This window comes from Capricornis sumatraensis, chromosome 16 (genome assembly GCF_032405125.1).
Source record: "Capricornis sumatraensis isolate serow.1 chromosome 16, serow.2, whole genome shotgun sequence".
Lineage (NCBI taxonomy): Eukaryota > Metazoa > Chordata > Mammalia > Artiodactyla > Bovidae > Capricornis > Capricornis sumatraensis.
Genome location: NC_091084.1, coordinates 83,043,038 through 83,068,270, shown reverse-complemented (window position 1 = coordinate 83,068,270; position 25,233 = coordinate 83,043,038). Strand labels below are relative to the sequence as shown.

The 25,233-nt window shown below is 47.0% G+C and overlaps 1 protein-coding gene across 2 annotated transcripts; it reads right to left on the bottom strand.

Annotated features, from left to right (window-relative positions):
- Nucleotides 1-1,624: 1,624 nt before the first annotated feature.
- Nucleotides 1,625-24,788, bottom strand: LOC138092623 (membrane-spanning 4-domains subfamily A member 7-like). Of its 2 annotated transcripts, none has more exons than XM_068988680.1 (6): nt 24,669-24,788; nt 15,674-15,840; nt 8,737-8,871; nt 7,018-7,074; nt 5,170-5,376; nt 1,625-2,044 (listed from the first exon to the last, which is right to left on the bottom strand). In XM_068988680.1, the coding sequence occupies exons 1-6, from the start codon at nt 24,673-24,675 to the stop codon at nt 1,880-1,882; spliced, it is 738 nt and encodes a 245-aa protein (XP_068844781.1). In that variant the 5' UTR covers nt 24,676-24,788; the 3' UTR covers nt 1,625-1,879. The 2 variants fall into 2 exon arrangements, with proteins under 2 accessions (XP_068844781.1, XP_068844782.1); XM_068988681.1 differs by lacking the exon at nt 24,669-24,788 and adding an exon at nt 19,635-19,750.
- Nucleotides 24,789-25,233: the final 445 nt, after the last annotated feature.

Here is a 25,233-nt window from a genome sequence, read left to right as displayed (position 1 = left end):
TCTACTACTTGTTTTTCTATATACCAACTATATCTAAAAATAAAGGATATGAAAATTTAGCAGCAAGCATTGCCTCAACAAATGAAACTTTTAATCAGTCCTATTCTAAAGATTTTGACTCCTCGGAAGCCCCTACATTCCTAGGATGTTTTAAGCTTCCTGTGCCTCCTGCGGTCAGGAGGCCTCAAACAATCACACGCGCAGCTGTACGAGTCCTGCAGGCAGGCTAGAAAGCCATCAGAGTGGTTTCTGGATTGAAACACTCTTTCAAATGCGGAAGACCAAAGCCCTGAATTGACTTTTTCCAGAGAATGTCAGAAGAGTGGAAAAGCAGGCAGATTCTTATTTTTTTGGGGGGGTGGATGCGCAGGAAATTCCAGGGGGAAAACCTGAGGTCTGATTAGCCTTGCCATCAGAGCTCTGCTGCCGCATGACCTTGTCACGGGTGGAATTCCTCACGCTGGCTCCCGGCAGTTTGCAATATTAACCTAGATCATGCTGAATATAATCCTCCAGATATTCTGAAGAAACTTTCTATTAACAGTAGAAAGTAAACAAATAAGAAATCGATCTGGGATAACATACAATTTTATTGTTTTGCTTGGCTTATTGGGTAAAAAAAATCTCAGAGTTTCTCCAGCCCCAATGTAAAACATTCACAGACACACACACACACACACGCACACACACACGCACACACACACACACACACACACACACACGGAAACATTCTAGTTCACTCTAGCGCACTCAGATCAAGAAAAACAGTATCTCCAGGAACCCATAGGCCTTCTAGGTCCCCTTCCAGTTATTACCTGCAAGGCAACCACTCTCCTAACACTCTCAATTAGTCGTGCTTCTGCTTAACCTGTACCCGTGGGCTCACCATCGTGGGAGTCGTCTGTGCGGCATACAATTGTGTGTTCACTTGTGTGTGTTGATCACACCCCATTGTTCGTGTGTGTTAGTCGCCCAGCTGTATCTTTTGTGACCCCCGGGACTGCAGCCCGCCAGGCTCCTCTGTCCATGGGATTCTCCAGGCCAGAATGCTGGAGTGGGCTGCCATTCCCTTCTCCAGGGGATCTTCCTGACCCAGGCCCTGAACCTGGGACTCCTGCGTTGCAAGCAGATCGTTACCGTCTGAGCCCCCGGGAAGCCCACCCGTCGTCTGACGACGCCACAGTTTTCATTTCTCTCCTGCTCTTCGGCATTTGGACAGCTTCCTTTGGGGCTGTTATGCGCGTCACTTCTGTAGCCATCGTTGTACACGTCGTTTGGAAAGCATGCTGTGAATTTCTGCTGCACATTCCCCTCTAGGATAAGGCCTAAGGCCTAGACCAGGGGACAACATTAGGAACCTCTTTATTGGGTAGTTCATGTTGTTCACGCCAGTACAGTAACAAAGTTAATTATATTTCCATGTGTCTAATTTCTTGTTTGGTCTAGAACTCAGATGGGAGAGCGCCTTCTGGTTAAATTTGATCTTTGAGTTTAGATATTTAAGAATAAAGTTGTTAAATGAGACAGAGAACAGAGGCATATTTAATTGACAGAAATAGAGCCATAGTATTTTAGAAGTGTTTTTTAATTGAAACGTTCTTGGAATCTCTGGTGTTTAAAATGTAAGCAGTGTGAGCATGAAAACACTGCAGAAGCAGGGCCTGCAAAACCACACGCCTCAGCCGGCTCACACTGGCTCAAGACCACCCATTCTCTCTTCTTCCTATTTTTTATTGGAGTTTAGTTGCTTTGCCGCATTATGTTAGTCTCTGCTGCTCGGCAGCACAGCAGAGCGAGGCAGCCATCCGTGCACGCTCCCTCTCCGCCACCCCAGACGAGTGGAGTCCCTGTGTTATGCAGCAGGTTCTGATTAGTCAGCTCACCCGTCGGAATGCGCGTATGTCGACTCCAGTGCCCCAGTTCTTCCTATTCGACTGGATGAACGCAGGGCTGTTGCAGTAGACCTTTTCCACCAAAAGACAGACGCGTACGCAGCTGCTAAGAGCTCCAGCACCGTGAAGGTGAGCATCACCACCAGGACACCCTGTAAATCGACACAGGAATGGTTGGTGCCCCGACTCTTGTTCAGGAGACAAGACCGCGAGTGAAGACTCGAACAGTGGAGAGAAGACGGGGCGGTGAGGACCACGCCATCCTCTTTCCTGCTTTTCTTTGGGGTCTCGGAACCAAAGCAGAGAAATGAATAGCAAGGGTTTCCCTCAAGACCTTGGTATTCCACATTCAGAGATGAGAGTCATCCTTCATTCACCTGTGTGTGTGCGAAAGTCGCTCACTCATGTTCGACTCCTGGTGATCCCAAACTGTGCATGGGATTCTCCAGGCCAGAACACTGGAGTGGGGCGTCGTTCCCTCCTCCAGGGGATCTTCCCAACCCAGGGATCGAACCCAGGTCTCCCGTGTTGCAGGCAGATTCTTTACCAGCTGAGCCACCAGGGAGGCCGCTTATTTACCTATAGTTGCCCTATTAGTTTCTCTTTTTCTTGAGTGCTTTTGATTGCCACGCCGTTTCTAGGTGTGGGCTTGTTTTTATTAATCCTGCAACAATCTCAGTGCAGTCGTTCAGTCTGAAACCTCACATCTTTCTTGCATTCTGAAAATGCTCGCTTATCTCTCTGGCACCCTCCCTGTCCCCAGGCCATCCCACTGGAGCTCATATGAGGCATGTTGAGCCTTCTCCCTTCACTGTGTCCTCCGTGTCTTTTAACTTCTCACTGATATTTTCTGAATTTTTATCTTAGTGCATTGTGTTCAATGTGGTTTGATCTGACCTATAGGTTGTATCTCCTATTTAACTGATGCTACGTTCTTAATTTCAAATATTTTAATTTTCATTTCTAATCATACTATTTGGCTCTTTTTCAAATCCACTTTTTTGTTGTTGTTGTTCATTGCCATATTCTTTCATTTTGGTTTTAATTCCTTTTTTAATATCTTTACTCATTTAAAATGTAGTTTCATTGCAGCATTTTTTCAAATTATGATGTCATCTCTAACTCTCAGGTAACTAAATTTCATGTTTGTCCCATTTCCCACAATCCTTCATTTTTTCCCTTATGTTTTTCAAAATATTTTCATTCTTAGATAACTTCAGTGTGTGGGTGGTGATGGTGAAGGGTTCTTTGGTATGTAGGAGACTCATAACTTGGACTTACAGACATCTCCGTTGAAGAAGACTCTTGAGAGTCCTTTAAATTGCAAACAGTCCATCCTAAAGGAAATCAAGCCTGAACATTCATTGAAAGGACTGTTGTTGAAGCTAAAGCTCCAATAGTTTGGCCACCTGATACAAAGAACTGACTCACTGGAAAAGACTTTGAAGCTGGGAAAGATTGACAGCTTCAAAGGGGACACAGAGGATGAGATGGTTAGATAGCATCACTGACTCAGCAGACATGAATCTGAGCAAACTCCAGGAGACAGTGGAGAACAGAGGAGCTTGGCATGCTGCAGACCATGGGGCTGCAAAGAGCTGGACATGCGTTAGTGACGGAGCAACAGTGACTCTTGATGGGAGTTGGCTTTGATTCTGATAGTACCTTAGGAGTTTCACAGAACCAGGGACAATTTTAAGTTAGTCATTTTATTCAAATTTCCTCTGTTTTATATGTAATTTTGGATTTGGGTACCCTATCTGCACAAGGCTTGGTGAGATGATTTCATCCTATAAACCTTTGTGGAAGAGTTTCTGGAAGCTTCTTGAGATGCAGGACAGAGTGTTTTCCTTGTCTTATTTCTTTTTTTTCCTCTTATTTCTTAAATAGGCTAAATATTTAGTCTCAGCTCCTAACATTTTGCAGGGCACTCGGTGTGAGCTTCCTGCATCCAGCGTGCCTGAAGAACCTCAAATCCTATCATGGGAATTAAAATTCCACGAGCCCAGCCTCCAACACCTATGTTCCTGTCCAGGCCGCCTGGTCTTCTGGTCTCGGCTCTGGCTTCACTACCCTTCTTAGCTTCTAGGATGTGAGATGACCTTCTTGCCTCCCTCCCTTCTTCCCTTCTTCCGTCTCTCAGTATGTGTTTTGACCTGTACTTCTGTTACTTTCCGCAGGTAATCTAAAGAGAGTGGACTTCGAAGTCCGCCCGGTCTGCCGAGTCGTGGCTTCTCTGATGTTGCAGGAAGCTCTCTTTGGCCCTAGCTACCTGAGCGGGGGAGGCAGTTTGAGATGCGTTTTCGCTGAATTAAGCTCTGATTACCCACGGGGGGAGAAAGCCTCTCCCGTTCTTGCTTCGCCTGGCCTCTCCCGTGCGCCAGGGTTGTACTGTCAGCTGGGCTTCCTCAAGCTGAGTCCCAGCCAGATGAGTCTGTACCCTTCCACTTCCTCGAGCTCCTGGATCAAAGCAGATGCTTTTGGCAACCTCTGGGTCCCACAGGCAACCTCACAGAAGGCTGTGAGTTCAGAAACGCGCACAGACTCTCTGCGATTCAAGAGACAGATCCAAGGGAATGAGAGAGGCTGCCTTTGTCTCCCAGCTCAGACAAGGAGGGGTCACACAGGGAGTAACTCTTCTCCTAAAAGGCCAGAGCTTATGGCTTCCAAACTCGGAGCTTATAGAGGGCTGACTAGGCAAAGACGGCCATAGTCAACAGGTGACAACCATCGGGTTTGGGGGAAGCGTGGCAAGAAGATGGTGCCCAGGGATGCTGGCATTCCTGCTAAGAGTCACATCCCTGGGTAGACTGTCTCTCATTGTCTGCAACCCTGCTGGGCCAGCCTAGTAATTATGTGCTTGGGCTTAAGGTTCAAGTTCCATACCAACTTTCCATATGATGCATTAATCCCAAATCAAATCAAATTCAAATCGAAAGGAAATGTTTCTGTCCGTGTTGGGGGCAGTGGGAATGCCTGTTCAACAAAGGGGGCACTTTGAGGGCTAAAGCTATTGAGAATGGGGTATTTATCATTTAAGAAGGATGTTCAAACGGGTCACCACACACAGCCCTTCTTGATTCCCTGTTTTGACTTCACACAGTGCTTCACCCGTATTATGCAGCCTGGTGACCAACCTCTTTCAACCATAATTATTGTCTTTCCTGTTTGCTTCCAGACATTCAGACCAACCGGGCTGGAGACTGCTGAAAAGGCAGAAAAGTCTGCAAAGCAGGGACACTGAGATTTCACATAACAGGAAGTGCAGTCTACTTACTGTTAGACTGACACTGGTCAGGAGACAGTCCTTGACGTCATACATCGAGTAATAGTAGGTCGAATAAGGCAGTGAGGATAGGTAATCCCTTCCGGAGTCACACTGCTGGGAGACGGTCCTCAGGGTTACCAGGCTGCCAGTGAGGAGAATGAAGCCGGCTCCAGCAGCCACAGAGCTCACTGCACTGAAGGTGAGGCTGTTTATGGCCTGGAAGAGAAATTCTTCACTGGGACCTCATCACGGACGCAGCACGTGACGCTGTTCACCCTCCATCTACTGCGCTGCAATGGGACTTCCCTGCGTCTATTTTCCTCCAACCTGTGTGCTCCTTGGGGACACAGGCTGTGTTTTATTTACTCTGTAGGCCCTTCTCACTACCTGGTTTGTCACCTCATATAATCAGTAAAAGTTTGTTGAATGAGAAAATGCATGAACAGCTCTTTCTTAGGGGAAGAGGTCCGGCTCCTTGACTCTGCAGGGCCGCCAAGACGGAGGAGGAGCTGCTCAGGCAACTGACAGGGGTTCCCTGACTTCCTCAGTGGCGTTAGCATCATTCTTTTGCTCTAAGGGCTTCTGGAATATGGCCTTTGGTCCTCCTGGGAGGACCATTCTATGACTCTCTTCCCATCAAGAAGCAGCTTCAGAGAAAAGGCAGAAACCAGCTGCAGAAGTTGGAATACCCATCTGGAGGTGGATCAGACCAATGAGAACCACAGCCATCACACCCTTTCCTGGGGCGTATTCTCCATCTTGGGGAAACGGGCTTCCACAGGGTACGATTCCTCCGCAAAGATGAGCCAGGCTTGGTGTCAGGCTCCCAGCGCACACTCTCTTCTGTTTTAACATCACAGTGGGATACCGGCTGTTGGGAGGACGGTTGCCCTGTCCTCTTATCTCTTGTCCCCGTAGCTGCAGGCCTTTGTGTGCTGAGTCCCTGGAAGAAGAGCAGCCTGAACAGGCAGTCTTGGCCCAGAGTTGCGGAGTGTAGGCAGTGGAGCCCACGCACCGTCTTGGGTCCCGCCCGTGAGCCACATCGCGTCAGCTCATCCCGGTTGCGGCTTGCCTTCTCAGTGAATTCAGGGCACTTGGGAAACCAGCTCTGAGAGCTACATGTTTCTCTTCTGCATGCTATAGACGAGAAAACTGGGGGCTGGAGAAGGAAGGAACTCTTTGAAGCGCACAGAAGTGTCAGCGACAGAGCTCTGGCCCTGTCCAAGGCTGTGAACTCTTCATTTTTCTGTCCACTGGTTGTGGGGTTAAGACGTTCAGCCTCAAGCATCAGGAGCTTATTCTGGCCCCATTCACGGTCTGATGTGCCCTCACCCATAGCTAACCAGACTGTGAATCTTCCTGAGTCAGGATGTGGCTTCTCCCTAGGCCATCTTTGTGGGTGTGTGGCTGTGGGAAGAGGAGCTTGCTATGGAGAGGATCAAAGGCCTCAGCGCTTGCCTCCCCTCGCCCCCTCCTGACCTTGTCAGCAAAGTGGCTGCAGTCTGACGGCTGTTTCTAAGGGGTTGGAGGAGATGGCCGCAGGGCCTAGGCCCACACGCCTCTGCCTGTAGAAAAGGGCCTCCCTGTCCCAGAAAGGGTCTCTAGGCTCTAGCAAGATGGTTGTCTGTCCCCTTCAGGGCCAAGATAGCAAGTCGTAAAGAGCCCGTGGTATATTCAAAATTTTCTACCATTTAACCAAATGAGGTAAACCTCCTACAAGCTTAGAATATGATGCTAGAGGTCTCTTTAGGGCAAAGAGCACTAGTCTAGGAGGAAAGAGCCCAAATTCCCTTCGAAGAGTTAACCCTGAATTTCTTTTATTCCAGTCAGCTAAGAATCGATGGTTCTCATACTTACAAAAGTCTCACTTGACTTTTTTCCAGAGATAATTGAGAGGGTTCCAGTAATGGCAAACTGCTCAAAAAAGAGAGAAATGATCAGTTCAGTTGACTTACAGAAATGTGACCACCATGTTACTCTCAGGCAATCAATGTGTGTGTGAGTTGTTCAGTTGTGTCCAACTCCTTGTGACCCCATGGACTATAACTCTCCAGGCTCATCTGCCCATGGAACTTCCTAAGCAAGAATACTGGAGTGAGTTGCCAATTCCCGCTCCGGGGGGATCTTCCTGACCAGGAATCAAGCCTTCGTCTCTTGTGTCTTCTGCATTGGCAGGAAGATTCTTTACCACTGAGCCACCTGGGAAGCCCCAGCTCAATCAATCCATTATGTCAATTCGTTGGGATCCATACGGATAGAGACGCCTGATTTTCGCCCCCAGGATGAAGAATCGGCAGGGTGCCCAGAGGAGCTGAATTTATGTAAGTGAAATCACCAGGAGCTGAGGAGGCCTGGGAAGGAGCTACACAAGGAGGGAGGCAAGTGTTGCTGATGACGAGGTGGAAAGATAAGAGACTGAGGAGGACCGTGACCTGAGGGCTCAGAAGGACAGGAGCAGCCACCTAATGTGCGCAGGAGACAGGCCCCGCCGGCACAGAGTGCAGAAACACTCGGGATCGAGCCGCTGCTGCCAACAGCCTGAGTTAGGCTGGGAGTTGAGGAAAATGGGAAGGCCAGATGTGAAGAGTCTTTTAAAGCCCCCTAAGTCCGCATTTGATCCCAGTGGTATTAAGGATCCAGTTGGTGGAGGGATAATGTTCTGAGAAGCTGAAACATGGGTTAAGCTTGTGGTTTAAACTTGGGATTGGGTGGTCACAGACAAAGACAGTCAAGCATGAGTCAATTCTAGCTTTCATTAGAGAATGTAGGCGCCCAGACTGTAGGTTAGATAGAAGAGTCAAGGACAAGCAGTGCTCTGGGGGCAGAAGCAGGGCTCCCCTGCATCGACGCACGGTTTGTCCACACGAGGACTATCCCCACAGAGGAGGCGCCGTGGTAAAAGTCTGTCTGCCCAGAATGCGCCTTTTTCTCCTCTGTCAGAATGCTGCATGGAGAAGTGGCCTTTTGTGGGAAGTGTGGGGAGGTCCTGGCTAACCTCCAAGGAAAAGGGTCTGCTGGGCCCTTTTCCATGAGCCACTACATGGAAGGCCTCAAAGAAACTTTCTACCAGATGCTCCAGATTGCCTCTGACAATGTAGCAAGAGTGTCCCTGGTTCCCATGAATCTTACCGTTGTTAGTTTAATCCTCTGCAGATCTGTGGCATCCACCAGCCGTGCTCATTTTATTTAAGAAAAAACGAGCTTTTCACTTTCTGCTGACAGGTGGATTACTCTTAAACTGGAGGGATTCCAAGCGCCTCACCACAGGGCCAAAGAAGGGTGTGAAAAGCCTTCCACTTTCTGGAAGTAGGTCATGAGGCCAGGTAAGAAACGCATGCCCACTGTGTCACCATTTGGCCTCCTGCCCCAACCAGCCACTCCCTGGAAGGCTCACACAGCATGGGCCAAGACCCTCTGCCACTTCCCCTGAACTAGAGGCACGCGATGTGCGACAGCAACACAGGAAAGGTGGCAGAACTCAGTCTTCTCCTGCTTCTTGGGACTGAGTCTTTCCATGACTTAGCACCCAGTTGGCATTTATAAAGCATATCCCTTCTTGGAGACCCCACTACTCACACACAGAGCTCCTAAAAATGGGTACCCAGACATCAGAATGGTGGAAATTGCTGGGCTGAGCTGGGGAGAATTGGGAGCATAAACCAAAATGACCCCCAAACTTGAAATCACCAGGAAACACAGGATCTGGATGGTCTGAAAGAAATAAGAGGGAAAAGTGTAAAAAATTCCAGAGAGCACTGTGAACAGATGAGAGCCATCCCTGCATGCACACTGTGAATTCTAAAGAGCGCAGAGCATACGTCACCATCTGTCATTAAAGGAGCGTGGGGGTGTTACAAGGTGCCGGTGTTAGAGAGAGTCATATATAACTAAACTCTTCTATTTCTGATAGAATTATTAACCAAGCAAATCAGAGAGTGCTATATGCATTTTTAACTTTGTTTTGCAAAAGGTAGTTTACAGGTTTTTGTTTGGTTTGGTTTGGTCTAGGGCAAATAGATAGGGAAGAATTTTCTAGACAGTGGTCCAGTTAGATGGCTATAGAGAGCAAATTTATCATGGGAATGTTAATAAAGGGCTCAATTTCAATTGAAGTAAAGTAGAGCAGAAAGCCTTTAGTGCCATAATTCATCGTATTTGTCTTCGGATTTTAATAATTATTAATACTTTTTAATGACACCAATGGTGGTGACAATAGTCTGTATTTGTTCGACACTTTCTACATTTTGGCTCTTCATCTCGTCTCACATATAGATAAGAAAAATGAGCACGAGAGTTAAAATAACTTGTAAAAACCCATGCCAATGGCCAAAGGGAAGAACTGGGTTTGCAGCCCTATTCATCCGATAGGGAGCTTCACTCACTTTGCTCACTGTTTAATATTTATTAAACACTGTTTTAAAACTCACTGTTTTAATATTTATTGACTGTCCCAGACATCAGGGGAATAAAGCAAGTGAAAATCGCTGTCACCAGACGTGTATTACATCCCTTACTGATGAATTCCTCAGAAATCAAAATGAGTTAAGAGCAAAGCATTAGGAAATGCACCCTCAGAAGTACTAAGGGTGTGAGACAAACTACGTACGGCATCGTCGGCTCCTTTTACCAACCTTGCCTGTCGCTCTCAGTGAAAAGGTCAGCCCACTGCACACTTCTGAGCAAGGATAGCACATGGTCTAATTCACGTTTTTAAAAGATCATCTGTCTGCTGAGTTGAGAGTAGATCGTAAGGAAATAGAGCAGGGGCGTGAATAAAGAGGCTTTTCCATAATTCGTATGGGAGATGATGCCAGCCTGGAGGAAGATGTGGGTAACAGAGGCGGTGAGGAGTTCCGTCACTGGGTTCTGGATGCGCTGTGGAGGTTAAACCTATCGGGCTTGCTGATGGTGTGGATGTGGATTATGAAGAAGGGATGGAGGGTGCCTCCAAGGGTCTCGGCTTGAGCATCTGAAGTGATGGAGTCAACACTGGTTTAAGTTGGGCAGTACTGTATAAGGAGTGGGCTTGGGTGGAAGGTCAGGATTTCAGCCTGGGGCAGACTAGGGAGAGGTGTCGAGCAGATATCCAAGTGGTGACGCACATCGACTTTTGGATATGTGAGTCTTAAGTTGGGAGAAGAGATCCTGGCGACAGATACAGCCCTTTTGTCCCAAGTTGTAAGTGAAGATAACATTTAAACCCCTATTACCAGATGAGTTCTCCATTGTAACAGGTATGGAAAGAGAACGGAGTCAAGGGCTGAGCTGTAGAGAACCCCAAATTTAGGATCAGCAAAATAGAAACTTAAAAAGCAAGACCCAGAAGGAAGGAGGAAACCCAGAAGGATAGATGTCCAAGAATACAAAGTGAAACTCGCTCAGTCGTGTATGACTCTTTGTGACCCCATGGACTAGTCCATGGAATTCTCCAGGCCAGAATATTGGAGTGGGTAGCCTTTCCCTTCTCCAAGGGATCTTCCCGACCCAGGGATCGAGCCCAGGTCTCCCATATTGCAGGTGGATTCTTTACCAGCTGAGCCACACAGGAAACCCAACAAGACTGGAGTGGGTAGCCTATCCCTTCTCCAGCTGATCTTCTGACCCAGGAACTGAACTGCGGTCTCCTGCGTTGCTGGCAAATTCTTTACCAACTGAGCTATCAGGGAAGCCCATCCAAGAATAAATACAGTATTTCAGGTAGGAGAGAGTGATCAGCTGCACCAGACCTTTCTATTAGTTTGAGAAAATCAACACCAAAGACCTGGGAATTGGGTTAGCAGCATGGAGCAAAGGGGACAGACACCACCAGATATGTCTCAAGAGAGATTAGAGACACTGGCTTCCCACCACTAGGAAGTGCTCCTGGGAACGCAAGGGGAGAAGGGGGCATTAGCTGGAGGGTGTGTGAAGGTAAAAGTATTTGTTTTTGCTTTTTGTTTGTTTGTTTTCAAGATGGGGAGAAATTGCAACAAGATTCTGCCCGCATGGAATTGATAAGAAAATTTTCAGAGAATTACTGGAGCAAGTGATAAGGGTTGGGATCTGCTGCCCCCAGAGAGGAATATCTTAACTAGAAGGTGGGCATTTATTTTATCTTTAGCAATGGGGAGGAGGTAAAGAACATATGGGCACAGATGCGGGTAATGATAGACGTGCAGAAGCTTGCAGACTTTCTCACCAGAGAGGCTCAGTTTTCTCAGCCTTTTAGGAAGCGAGGTGATCAATGGAAAAGGAAGACTCTGGAGGTTTTGGGGGCGGGGGAGGGAAAGAATCTATGAAGTGGTTTTCTGGGGTCATAGGAAAGGGAACAGATGAAATAAAGGTCATGCGCATTTCAGGCAGCTTTGACAGTCCGTGTGGGCTCAGAGTCATAACTAAGAAGTGATGTGTATGTGCGCATGTGAGTGTGTGTGTGTTTTCACACACTCACAGGCATTTCACACACTCACAGGCATTTCACACACTCACAGGCATTTCACACACTCACAGGCGTTTCACACGCTCACAGGCATTTCACACACTCACACACACGAGTGTGTGTATGTTTTCAGGCATGAATTCAAGTACAGATTAGGCAAATGGGGCAGCGTTAGAGTTAAAACAATGTCATAGGTTTTTTCCTGGAGAGTGTGCTATAAGGATATGAGGATGAGGTTGTTGAGGGCATCACAAGAGAGAGAACTAGGGGGGTCATGGCTGGGAGAGGAAGGCTCTGTGAAGAAGGGTTATTATCAGTAAGTTTCAGCAAGGTTAAACAAAGAATCAATGGAAGTCGGAGGGAATGACCTTGAGAGATTAGAATTTGTGGCTGTAGTATGAGATTCTTGAAAAATAGATAATGATTGTGAAAGGTTGTTGCTGAGCCATGAAAGACACTGGGATTCTTGGCCTCCAGAAGAGGGGAATTTGATCAGGGCCCAGAGATGAGGTTGATTGCTCAGAGCTTTTGTGTGATAAAGATTTATTAAAGTATAAAAGTGATAGAGAAAGCTTCTGACATAGACATCAGAAGGGGACAGAAATAGTGCCCCCACTAGGTTTTAGCAAGAAGCTATATACCTATTAGCAGGTTACTAATTAGAGAAAGGACATGTCTCAAAACTCAGAGACTGGCACCAGGCTGCTCACCCACAACGTGCATTCTGAGATAACATTGGCACCAGGTGAGTCATCCCAGGACATAAGACAGTTGACATGAGTCTTGAAGAAAGGCAGGTTTCCAAGCAAATACATAGTCTCATTAACACAAGTGAAAGAGGAGAGCGAAAAAGTTGGCTTAAAGCTCAACATTCAGAAAATGAAGATCATGGCATCCGGTCCCATCACTTCATGGGAAATAGACGGGGAAACAGTGGAAACAGTGTCAGACTTTATTTTGGGGGGCTCCAAAATCACTGCAGATGGTGACTGCAGCCATGAAATTAAAAGACACTTACTCCTGGGAAGAAAAGTTATGAGCAACCTAGATAGCATATTCAAAAGCAGAGACATTACTTTGCCGACTAAGGTCCATCTAGTCAAGGCTATGGTTTTTCCAATAGTCATGTATCGATGTGAGAGTTGGACTGTGAAGAAGGCTGAGTGCCGAAGAATTGATGCTTTTGAACTGGGGTGTTGGAGAAGACTCTTGAGAGTCCCTTGGACTGCAAGAAGATCCAATCAGTCCATTCTGAAGGAGATCAACCCTGGGATTTCTTTGGAAGGAATGATGCTAAAGCTGAATCTCCAGTACTTTGGCCACCTCATGCGAAGAGTTGACTCATTGGAAAACACTCTGATCCTGGGAGGGATTGGGGGCAGGAGGAGAAGGGGACGACCGAGGATGAGATGGCTGGATGGATCACGGACTCGATGGACATGAGTCTGAGTGAACTCCGGGAGATGGTGATGAACAGGGAGGCCTGGCGTGCTGCGATTCATGGGGTCGCAAAGAGTTGGACACGACTGAGCGACTGAACTGAACTGAACTGAAGAGAGCATTTCCGTGAGTAAAACATACTGGTTTGTTGAGCCCTAATCCGTTCTGAGTCTTAGGAAGAATCAACTTGAAGAAAGACAGAGTCTAAGGTAAATAGATAGTTCATTAACATAGCTTAAGAAAGACATTTCCATAAGGAAAACCACACTGGGTAGCTCAAGGGTTGAGAAAACCGAAGTTCAGGTGGGACCAGGTGTCGTCATTGCAACACAGAATTTTAAAAGAAACCTCCTTGTAAATTCGCACGGAGAAGGGAAAAAATCTTGCATTTGTAGCTTGTTTTCTCCTGCTGCTTAAGAGAGAGAGAAACAGTCGGCTGATACTTGCAGCCTACTTCCTCCGTTTGGGGCCCAGAGGTTTCCTGCCTGTTACCTTCTCAACTGGTTTCCTGCTCTCAGTGTTGATGAGGTACAGGGTGTGACCCAGGGAGTGTTTGTCTAAGGAGGCGAGACAAGATCCTTGGGGAGAAGAGGTCAGGGAACTAAGAGGGCACAGCACTGGGAAAGATCACAAACACGAACATTGAAATAGCAATGGCTTATGGTAGAAACTCTACTGTATGGAATGATGGCGACTGACCAGTCAAAATCTTAGAGGGAAAGAGTGAATTAGCTGGGAGAGTGAAAGAAGGGGGAACTCACTGAAGTTTGTCTTTGTCTCTCCAATTCCTTCAAGGAATATGGGGATGGGGCTTAAAAAAAACAACTCTTAAGTGTAGAGTTTGCTGATTAACTCAAGTGTGTAAAATAGTAGCTGGCGCATTGGAGGTGCTCAATAAAAGACAGGTGAATGTATGAATGAAAAACATATCTCTTCTTGATGGCTCCTATTGATTGCTGAAGCAAATGGTGGAATGTGTTTGTGATTCTAGGCTACCTGTGGGCTGCACGGGCAAAACAAGAAGGGGAAAGGCAAGCCAGCTTAGAACCAGCTATTTGAAAGCAGTAAATTAAGCAAGTGACTATTGGTAAATGATAGTAGAATACTAAACATTAAGTGGTGTTATTTTCAAGAAATGTATTCATCAGACAGTTGTCCTAAAGACGATCATGTTTCAAACTTTTCAGTGTATCATTTACTGTTATTTTCTAAGACACTGATTTTTCCTAGGTTTGTTTAAACTAAACTCAAACTTCTTAAAATTTTATTCTATCAACTCTTAATTATTCCTAATATTAGAATTACCTTCAACAAATACCTTTGGAAGTTCATGACTGCCTACAATTGCTTGAAATAATTGTTCTCTTCCAGTGTTGAAAACACAGCTAACATTTCAAAAATATCTTTTTTGGGTGAGAGACTGAAATTAGGATTTTTCAATTAATAAATGAAAAGGACAATTGCATTGTCTTTTGTTAAAAGTTGGAGTGAATAACCCACCAGGATGACATGAGATTCTAGAGTAGAAGTTTATAGAAATGAGAGGAAAAGACTGATCTAGTAGTCTCCACGAGAAGCTAGGAAGAAGTTGCCTTCATTTCCAGGCCTAGCAGTGAGTGTGTCAGTGGAAACTGTGCCCTTGGGAACAAGATTTCTGTTTGCACAAGCCCTCAGAAGAGGCTCTGAGAAAAAAACTGAGGGATAAAGAATACAACGCTGTTGTGCTGTGTGCGAGCTGCGTGCGCGCAGTCACTCGGCGAGTCCGACTGTTTTGCAACCCTGCGGACTGCAGCCCGCCAGGCTCCTCTGTCCATGGAATTTTCTAGGCAAGAGTACTGGAGTGGGTTGCCATTTCCTTCTCCAGAGAATCCTCCCCACCCAGGGATCAACCCGCGTGTCTTGCATCTCCTGCACTGACAGGGCCGCCTGGGAAGCACCATAATGCTGTCAGTTCAGTTCAGCCGCTTGGTCGTGTCCAACTCTTTGCGACCCCATGAACTGCAGCACACCAGGCCTCCCTGTCCATCACCAGCTCCCAGAGTTCACTCAGACTCATGTCCATCGAGTTGGTGATGCCATCCAGCCATCTCATCCTCTGTCGTTCCCTTCTATAATGCTGTTAACTAACCCTGAATTCTGATTTTCGGCAGATTTCCAAATCTGGGGATGAGTGGGAGTTAGGTCTCTAAAGGCGATATTAAGGAGCATGTGGGAATTCAGTCCTGAATATGAAGGGTGGTGACCTAGGACACCTGGGCGTCTCATAGTTCCTCCCGTGAACGGGAGAAAATGAGCAGTGAGGTTACTCCAGATTGTCTCATTTCAAAATGTTTAAGAAATATGCTCAAAATAAAATCAAGTTGAAACATACTGAGTAAAATCAAATGGTTAAATCCTAAGTCTCTACTATACTAACGATAAATTATAAGAGGATTTATCGTATAGATTTCTGGTGGAAAAGATCTAATGGTTTCCGTTAGTTTACAAAAGAGCCTGAGGAAGATGCAGGCTTCCTATAAAGCTCCATTTCATGCCCCAATAAGCCTGGAGTCAGGGGGATAAAAAGAAAGATTCTCCCAGGTCCATTGTAGATTGTGGTCTGGATACAGTCATAATATTTTTCCCAGGGTTCCCCCTGTAAAGAGACGGACTTACTCCAAGAACTGTGGCTTCTTTTGGCAGACCTTTTGGCAGGTCATCTTCTTTCTGGTAGACCTGTCCAGGCTTCTGTCTTTTGGAAATAACGACGCCCTTTGGAGTGAAGGCATCAAAGGCTCGGTCAGTCATGAGCTTGAGCGGTGATGGCATTGGTGCTGGTGATGCTGGAAAAAGAAGTGAACCCAGTTGGGACCCAAGGTTTGACTTAAAGATAGGAAACCAGACTTTGCGGGAGCTTAAGATTTTTCCCCATTGTCCAAGAGGTGACCTGTCCTTTAGGGACCAAACTGAGTACGGGGAGCAGAGGAAGTGTTGGCCGGTAGCAAGCCTGCCGCGGTGCTTTCACTGTGGACAGGAAGCGTGTCACGGGGTGAAAGCTGGAAGCATTTTGAGGAGTCGCACGGTGCGGAGGCAAACAGTCCACAAGAAGCTCGCTTTGCACCCACTTCACTCTCCTTCCAGCCACCCCTGCTCTCACCCCTCTTCCTTACCCCTCTGAACCCCGGCTTCACCATGGAACATTCCCAGCCACATCGCCCGGTATGGTATGGCCAGACCTCGCAGCAACCAGGGGGCAGATCCAGGCCCTCTGCCGTGGAAGCACAGAGTCGGAACCACCAGGGTCCCCCTCCCCCGTATCGTAACTTTGTGCTCCATCTATCCTTCCCAGTCTTCCGTCATAGTCTTATTTTCTTTCCTTCAAGATGGTGATCAATCCTATTCCACTTCCTTTTCAGCAAACGACTTATCTCACCTAGAACGGGGGCTTCCCAGGTGGGGCTGGTGGTAAGGCATCTGTGCATTCAATCGCTGGGTGGGGATGATCCCCTGGAGGAGAAACTGGCGCCCAGTCCAGCTGTTCTTGCCAGAAAGAAACCCACGAACCGAGGAGCCTGGTGAGCTACATATAGTCCACAGGGTCGAAAAGAGCCAGACGGGACAGCGGCAGCAGCACCTAGAACAACCCCCTTGTCTCTATTCGTTTAATAGGTGTCAATATGAACACTTCTAGTTAACTCCCGCTGAATTCTAGGCACTGGGCCGTAGTAGCTGTAATCCTTATAACAACTTAGATGTTCTTAAATCCACTTCATACATTTAGAAACTTAGGGATAGTAAGTTCAAGCGGTTTTCATTAAATGAGAGTGTCATGCGAGGTATTCAGCCTGCCATCGTATAGCCAACATAACTAGTGCGAGCTTGTATTCGCGTAGCTGGAGAGTGTCTGCACCGAGGCCGTCTGACCTGTGATTTTCCTCTCAGCACCACATTCATCCTTATCTTTCCCTTTCTTTCAGCCTAACCCTGGCAGCTTCAGTGTGGACTCAAGGAGAGAGCTGTCTGCTGTCCACCAGCTCAGCAGGACTGCTGCCTCTGGGGTGCTCCCAGATCTGTTCTCCGAACAACATTCTCTTTCTTTCAGGTCACACTTTGAATAAAGTCCCATGATTACCTGCTGGCGCCATTAGGAACCATTCTCTCAAGGTTCATTCATATTGACACAGAGTGCAGAATTTCCTTCTTTTTTAAGACTGTTCTTAGGGAAGGCTAAGTGTAGTAAGCCGGTCACAGAGGACAAAAACTGCACGATTCAACTTATATATGGTATCTAAAATAGTCAGACTCATAAAAGCCAGGACTAGAATGGAATGGTGGTTTCCAGGAAATGAGGAGTCGATGTAAAATATGTATAAAGTTTCAGTTATGCAAGATAAGCTCTGGAGATCTGCTGGACAACATCTTGCCTATAGATAACAATACTGTATCATACATTTAAAATTCTCTTACAAAGAGCTCATGTTCTATGCTCTTACCACAATAAAAATTAAAAAATAAAATTCGAAAGAAATAAAAAAAAATTTGACCTTCAACTTAAAGATTTTTTTTTAAAAGTCTTAGTGGTTCTGGATTCCTTCCTATATTTGTCAGTTCTCGTAGCCAAGGGCTATAGTCTATGCTTGGCTCTAGGCCTGAGACGAGGGCTGGAATCCGTTGGTGCCTCTGCCTCACTGTGCTCTCATGTACCATCTCTGTCTATTATCTGTTACCACTTAAACCTTTCAGTTTAATTTAGGTGCACCGTTGATTTATAATGTTGCATTCGTTTCGGGTGTAGGCTGCTGGAGACTCCTGGACACTCACAGGCAAGCCTGGGCCAGTCTCCCATGGGGTCGCTGCTCCTTTCTCCTGGGTCCTGGTGCACAGGGTTCCGTTTGTGCCCTCCAAGAGTCTGTTTCCAAGTCCTGTCTAAGTTCTGTCGGCTCTATGTTGGGGTTAATGGTGACCTCCTCCAAGATGGTTTATGCCACACCCAGGTCTGATGCACCCAGAGCCCCTGCCCCGTGGCAGGCCACTGCTGACCCGGACCTGCGCAGGAGACACTCAGACACAGTTCTGGTCCAGTCCCATCACTGCATGGCAAATAGATGGGGAAACAGTGGAAACAGCGACAGACTTTATTTTCTTGGGCTCCAAAATCACTGCAGATGGTGACTGCAGCCATGAAATTAAAAGACGCTTGCTCCTTGGTAAAAAAGCGATGGCAAACCTAGGCAGCGTATTAAAAGCAGAGACATTACTTTGCCAACAAACGTCCATACAGTCAAAGCTATGGTTTTCCAGTGGTCATGTATGGATGTGAGAGTTGGACTACAAACAAGGCTGAGCGCCAAAGAATTGCTGCTTTTGAACTGTGGTGTTGGAGAAGACTCTTGAGAGTCCCTTGGACTGCAAGGAGATCCAAACAGTCCATCCTAAAGGCGATTAGTCCTGAATGTTCATTGGAAGGACTGATGCTGAAGCTGAAACTCCAACACTGTGCTGTGCTTAGTTGCTCAGTCGTGTCTGACTCTATGACCCCATGGACTGCAGCCTGCCAGGCTCCTCTGCCCATGGAATTCTCCAGGCCAGAATACTGGAGTGGGTTGCCATGCCCTGCTCCAGGCGATCTTCCTAAAGCAGGGATGGAACCCAGGTCTCCTGCATTGCAGGCCAATTCTTTATCAGCTGAGCCGCCTGGGAAGCCCATTATGAACAATTACCATTATGAGCAATGCCACAGTGAATATCTTTGCCCCTCTGTGGTGCCACGTCTATTCAATTACCTTCTGAGTGTAACATTTAGAAGTGTTTTCAAGGAGTTTAAGGCTACACTACCTGAATTTTGACACATATGGCTGGTTTTTAGGAAGAATTCTGTATCACCAAGATTCCTTATGACTTTGCAAGAAGGCTCCAGACTGGATGCCATCATCTCCAAGCTCCACTGTCTGAGAGAGCTCCTTTTTCCTTCCACATTCATCAAGGGGAGATAAAGATGTGGTAGCTCCCAACTTTGCAAAACACTTCTAAAACCCCAACTTTGAAGACAAGTCACCACTTGGAGGCCACCTGCTCTGCAACGAGCAATTTTCTCTCTTACAGAATTAGAACAGAGCAGTGGGGCTCGGTGCTGAGGGTTCAATCTAACTGCACAGTGTTTATTGAGAGCGCGTTCTGTATAAGACTGACACACCAGGAAATGCAGAGAACTATAGAAAACCATCCCCTCAACATCTTGAAGGAAACCTAAGGATCATTTCACTCCATTCTCTGATTTGGAAAGTAAATAAACAGAAGCCTGGGAAGTCTTAGCAAGCCAAGCATGGGGTCAGAGACAGAACGAGAATCCTATTCCTGGCTGCCCACTTAAAGGATGGTCCTCGCCCTGCAAATTCATGATCCAAGTCAAAAGAAAAAGTGAAAGTGTTAGTTGCTCAGTTGTGTCCAATTCATTGCAACCCCATGGACTGCAGCCTTCCAGGCTCATCTCTCCATTGAACTCCCCAGGCAAGAATACGGAGTGGGTTGCCATTCCCTTCTCCAGAGGAGCTTCCCGACCAGGAACCCAGGCCTCCTGCATTGCAGGTGGATTCTTTACCATCCAAGCCACCTGGGAAGCCCAAACCATGGTGCCTACCTGCTCCTGCAGCCCAGGCCTGTGTGCTGTGGCTGGCGCGGCAGCTCTGCCGGGGGAGCTCAGCCAGAACCTCCCACCGCTGCTCCTGCCGCAGCGAGCTTGCTCCTCTGCCCTCCCACTCCTGACGCTTCCCATCCCTTCTTCAGAATGGCAGTACTTCCAATTACACAAGAAGTGATTTGCTCTATTTACAGACAATTGATGTGTGAAAAATACTTCTCCTTCCTCTTTCTGAGTTTCAAGGTCTGGGAAATAACACAAAGGAGAAGTAACAGATAAGAGAAAGAGCTTGTGGAGATGCGTGAGATGCACACCCCAGTTAGAATCCATTTCCCTTTTCCTTGGGTACATTCAGCTGATTCCTTTAAGCCTGAGTTTTCTTATCTGCTAAACTTTGGCCACCTGCTGTGAAGAGCTGACTCAGTTGAAAAGACCCTGATGCTGGGAAAGGTTGAAGGCAGGAGGAGAAGGGGACGACAGAGGATGAGATGGTTGGATGGCATCACTGACTCAATGGACATGAGTTTGAATAAACTCTGGGAGTTGGTGATGGACAGGGAGGGCTGGCGTGCTGCAATCCATGGGGTCGCAAAGAGTAGGACATGACTGAGTGACTGAACTGAAGTGAAATGAAGCTTGTTGTTTAGCCATTAAATCATGTCCAACTCTTTTGCAACCCCATGAACTGTAGCCCACCAGGCTCCTCTGTCCATGGGATTTCCCAGGCAATAATACTGGAGTGGGTTGCCATTTCCTTCTCCAGGGGATCTTCCCGACCCAGGAATTGAACCTGTGTCCCCTGCATTGCAGGCAGATTCTTTACCACTGAGCCACCTGGGAAGGTAGACAATAATAATGTGGGTGCTGCTACTGCTGCTACTAAGTCGCTTCAGTCGTGTCCGACTCTGTGCGACCCCATAGACGGCAGCCCACCAGGCTCCTGTCCCTGGGATTCTCCAGGCAAGAACACTGGAGTGGGTTGCCATTTCCTTCTCCAATGCATGAAACTGAGAAGTGAAAGTGAAGTTGCTCAGTTGTGTCTGACTCTTCGTGACCCCATGGACTGCAGCCCACCAGGCTCCTCCATCCATGGGATTTTCCAGGCGAGAGGACTGGAGTGGGACGCTAGTTCCACTCTATGGCTGTTGGGAAAATTAGAGGGAGAGGACAGACAGAGTTTACAGAATGTAGGCATTCCATAACTTGTGATAATAACGATATTAATTTTGAACTTGGGAGAACTGATACATTTCCCCATTGTCCTGGCTGCTGGCAAAGTGAAAGTGACCTACGGCATCTCTCACTGCCCACTTCTTGCTTCCTTTGGATGTTTCTTCATTTCCTGGCTTCATATCTTCCTAAGTTCAGGCTCAGAGAAGTGCAGGCACATCTCAGGAAGCAGGTCAGTAGACTGGAGTCAAAGACAAAGCCATCAGGGCTGAAAGCAAGCTCATTTTCCAGGAGGTATGCATTGCCAGCGGCGTCCCTGGTTGCTCAGTGGGTAAAGAATCCACTCGCAATGTGGGCACCTGGGTTTGATCCCCAGGTTGGGAAGATCCCCTGGAGGAGGGCATGGCAAGCTGCTCCAGTCTTCTTACCTGGAGATTCCCATGGACAGAGGAGCCTGGGGGGCTGCAGTCCATGGGGTCTCAGAGTCGGACACGACTGAGAGACTGCCACACGTGCATTGCTGGGGACGTTGTTGCCGCTTTCACCTCCTTTTAAGGCTGCTTGGAGAACAGGAAGGGAGAGGTTAGGATGACTCTGGGACACGCAGCCGGTGAGCACAGCTGAAAGGGGGACATGCTTGATGCTTTTCAACTTCCCCAGGGCTGACAAGGCTGTCCCTGAGAGAGGAAGAGGTCTCAGCCAGGAGGGCTGTAGGAAACTTGTAAAATGCTTGGGGAAAATTTTAGTCCAATTTTTTAATCACTTTAGTCCATTTTTTAAGTCACTCCAAAGGAGGTGATACTGCGGAGGGAACTCAGCCCAGATCCCAGGTCAAGCTGGTGAGGTAGGACTAGTCTCGGCCTTGGTGACGGTCTGCCGTCTTGTCAGCATCACCTTCGTCCCCATGACCCATTTCTTCCTCATCTAAGAAAACCCTCACGGCCCAGGCCTCTCTCCAGGCCTGTGATCTGCTTTGAGTGATTTGCCAAAGAAGAATCTCAGTCATCTGGGATACTCTCATCCTCCTTCGGGTCTAAGTAGGAGTTTATAGGAAGGTCAGTTGACTATCTCGTCAGTTTCCTCATATATTAAATGAAAGTACAAAGCCTCCAGGGCTTGTATGATTGCCATCCATGAAGCCACGTTCACCCCTTCGTCTGTCTGTCATCTCTGGCTGTGCTGAGCCTTTGCTGTGGGCGCAGGCTGTTTCTGGAGGCAGCTCACGGGGCTCTCTTGTTGCGGCATCTCTAGTCTCGGTCTGTGGGCTCTGGAGCGGCAGTTGTGACTCACAGGCTTAGCTGCTCCATGGCAGGTGGAATCTTCCCCGACCAGGAATCGAATCCAGGCCCGCTGCTTTGGTAGGTAGACTCCTAAGCGTTAGACTGCCAGGGAAGTCCTGTAAAGTCACATGTAAAGTGCCCAGCATCGAATCCAACATAGAGTAACACTGAGAAAAGTCTGTGTTCCGTGTCCAGTATCTTGTCCCACCCCCTTTGTAGAAAAGTGTATTTTATCCCTAGATTGATCTCTGGTCTCTATGGGGAATTTTTTTTTTTTTTCACACTTACTCTCTGATTCTCTTCTGCATTGCCTGGGACATACTCAGTCCTTTCAACGTTTCCTGGTGCTCTGCGCTGGCAAGCACCTCCTGGTGTTAAGTTTGCTCTAAGCGTGCAGCCTAGGGCTGGACACGACTGAGCAACTGAGCTGACTGCCTAGGGATTTACCAGTTTCCCACTCACCCCCTCCCTCTAACTGGCAGTGAACCTAGTAAAGCTGACGTGCATCTCAGACTTCTACTGACCTTGAACGTAGGTGACTGAGATTTGTTTTCTCTCTAGAAATAGGGAATGCAGAGCCTACTGTCCAGGAGTGATTCCTCGGGGCATAGTTCACTGACCTCTTTGCAGTCTGACTTTGGTTACTGTCTCTGGGTGTGTGCTAAGTCGTTTCAGTCTTGTCCGACACTCTGCAACCCCATGGACTCTAGCCCAGCGGGCTCCTCTGTCCGCGGGATTCTCCAGGCAAGAAGACTGGAGTGGGGTGTCAGGCCTTATCCAGGGGATCTTCCCCACCCAGGGACTGAACTTGAGTCTCTTACGTCTCCTGCGTTGGCAGACGGGCTCTTTACCAGTCGCACCACCTGGGAAGCCCGGATATTGACGCTCCTCATGGGTTTTCCTCTGCTGCTTCTTAGAATCTCACATCGTGACAGCAGAAGGAAAGCTAAAGAATCTTTACCCCAGCCTCACATTGGGAGATTTTTTTTTTCTCCTGACTGTTAGCCTAAGTTATATCAGATATGTAACTTATTACCAGGTGTGCGGTAGTTTGTGGAGTCTAAATTTGAGTTCAGGTGATCAGATGTCAGGGGCCAAACTCTAACTAGTCCGCTGTGCTCTCACTGCTGGGAACTTGCTTTCCCGATCCTCTTTCTTAAATGTATATCTTTATTAGGCACTGTATTTCTTTTTTAATTTTTATTTTATGTTGACGTGTGGTTGATTAACAGTGTTTGTTAGTGTCAGGTGAACAGCAAAGTGCCTCAGTGATATCCACGCACACACCTGTTCTCTCTGACTCTTTTCTCACTCAGGTCACTACAGAGTATTCAGTAGAGCTCTCTGTGCAGGTCCTTGTTGGCTATCTGTCTTAAATACAGTAGCGTGTATATCTTGACTTGGACAGCTGAACTCAGTTCTTTTGTGAAAACTTTCCTTCCGAGTGAGATGTGAACAAATTGTTATTTGGTAATGGCCTGGATCTACACAGCCTCTGGGACTGAGCATTCCCTGGTGCAAAATGAGCAAAGGGTGAGATTGCCCCCGATGGCGACAAGGCTGAGCACCTGTATCTTTGTCCACTCGAGGCCAGACAGAACAGTGGCGGGGAAACCACGGAAGGTGGAGTCTCACTTCACACCACTCTCAGCAGCTCTGTCAGGCCATGGAACTTCACAGAAAGTCTTCCTGAAGAGGTGTCGGGACACAGTAACCCTTCCAGGAAATTTCCAGGTGGAGAAATAATGGGCCTTGCTTTTCATGCAACTCACTGTTTTTGAGCACCTTTTTTGCGCCAGGCTGTGTTCTACAGATTGAATGTTTGTGCTCCCCCAATTTACACGGTATTAGGAGGTGGAAGCTTTGGAAGGCCATCAGTTTTAAATGAAGCGATTAGTGTCCTTATAAACAAGAAGAGGCCAGAACCCTCTATCTCTCTGCCGTCGGAAGACTCAAGAAGCTGGCATCTGCAAACCCAGAGGAGAGCTCTCTCCAGACACCAAGCCTGCCGGCACCCTGACCTTGCGCCTCCCAGCGTCCAGAGGCGTGGGAAACCTACAGCTCTTGTTAATAGCACACTGTCTGCAGCATTTGAGAATGACTGGGTGCATCAATGGACTGAAACTGACGAAATCACCTGCCTTTGAAGATTTAGTTGAAAATGTTTGAAAAATTATGAAATGAAACATTGAAGACTTAATAAGTCTACTTCCTAAGTATTTGCTTAAACAAGCTAGTAGCAGTGAATAGATACGGGGCCATTTTGCCATCACTTGGCAGATAATTATTAAAATACACTTGTAAGAATTTTATCTTTCATTTTTAAATATACAACACCTGTATTATGTCAGATTTTAATAGTATTTTAAAGCCCAAAATTTGTTTGTCAGTGTTTCCCATCATTTTGGCTAGCAATTAATTTTGAGTATAAAAGGTAAATATCTCTAGGAAATAAAGCTGAATATGTCTCATTACAACTGATTCAACCTCCTGAAGCCGAAAAATGATGATCAACTATGCATTACAGGACTGGTTCTAAGGGACTCGCATTTCCCACCATAGTTTTACTTTTCAGCCTCTTTACCTGGCATCAGTTCAGTTCAGTCGTTCAGTCGTGTCCAACTCCTTGCAACCCCATGAATTGCAGCATGCCAGGCCTCCCTGTCCATCACCAACTCCCGGAGTTCACTCAGACTCACATCCATCGAGTCAGTGATGCCATCCAGCCATCTCTGCATAAACAGGATGAAATGTCCTTCTTAGGCCCAGTTGACAAACTCCTGACTTCCCCTTCGCTAAGTAATGAATTTCCTCTCTGGTTTGTTTCCTCTCTGGGCACGTGTATAAACACACAAACTCAGCTTTATTTATTTCTTATTTTGGGTGCCCTGTAGTGATATTTGACTCTTTGACACACCTGTCAAATCTTATTAGATAACAGGATTAAAATGTTTTGAGGCTTCTGATTCCACATGTTTTTTGAGATTTTCAGTATTGATTAAGGGTCTCCTGCACTGCAGGCCAATTTTTTTTTTTTTACCATCTGAGGCACCAAGGAAAAGTGGGCAAATTTTTAAAGACATTGTTATGAAATGTCACCTTCATTTTAAGTAAGTAATATTCAGACAAAATCACTTCACCTCTAACCA

Excerpts from the sequence above, each read along its gene's own strand:
- LOC138092623 (XM_068988680.1), bottom strand. Across the intron at positions 5,377-7,017 it reads AAAAGTCAAGTGAGACTTTT|GCCATAAACAGCCTCACCTT; the intron begins GTAAGTATGAGA and ends TTTCTCTTCCAG. Across the intron at positions 2,045-5,169 it reads TGACCAGTGTCAGTCTAACA|GGTGTCCTGGTGGTGATGCT; the intron begins GTAAGTAGACTG and ends GTCGATTTACAG.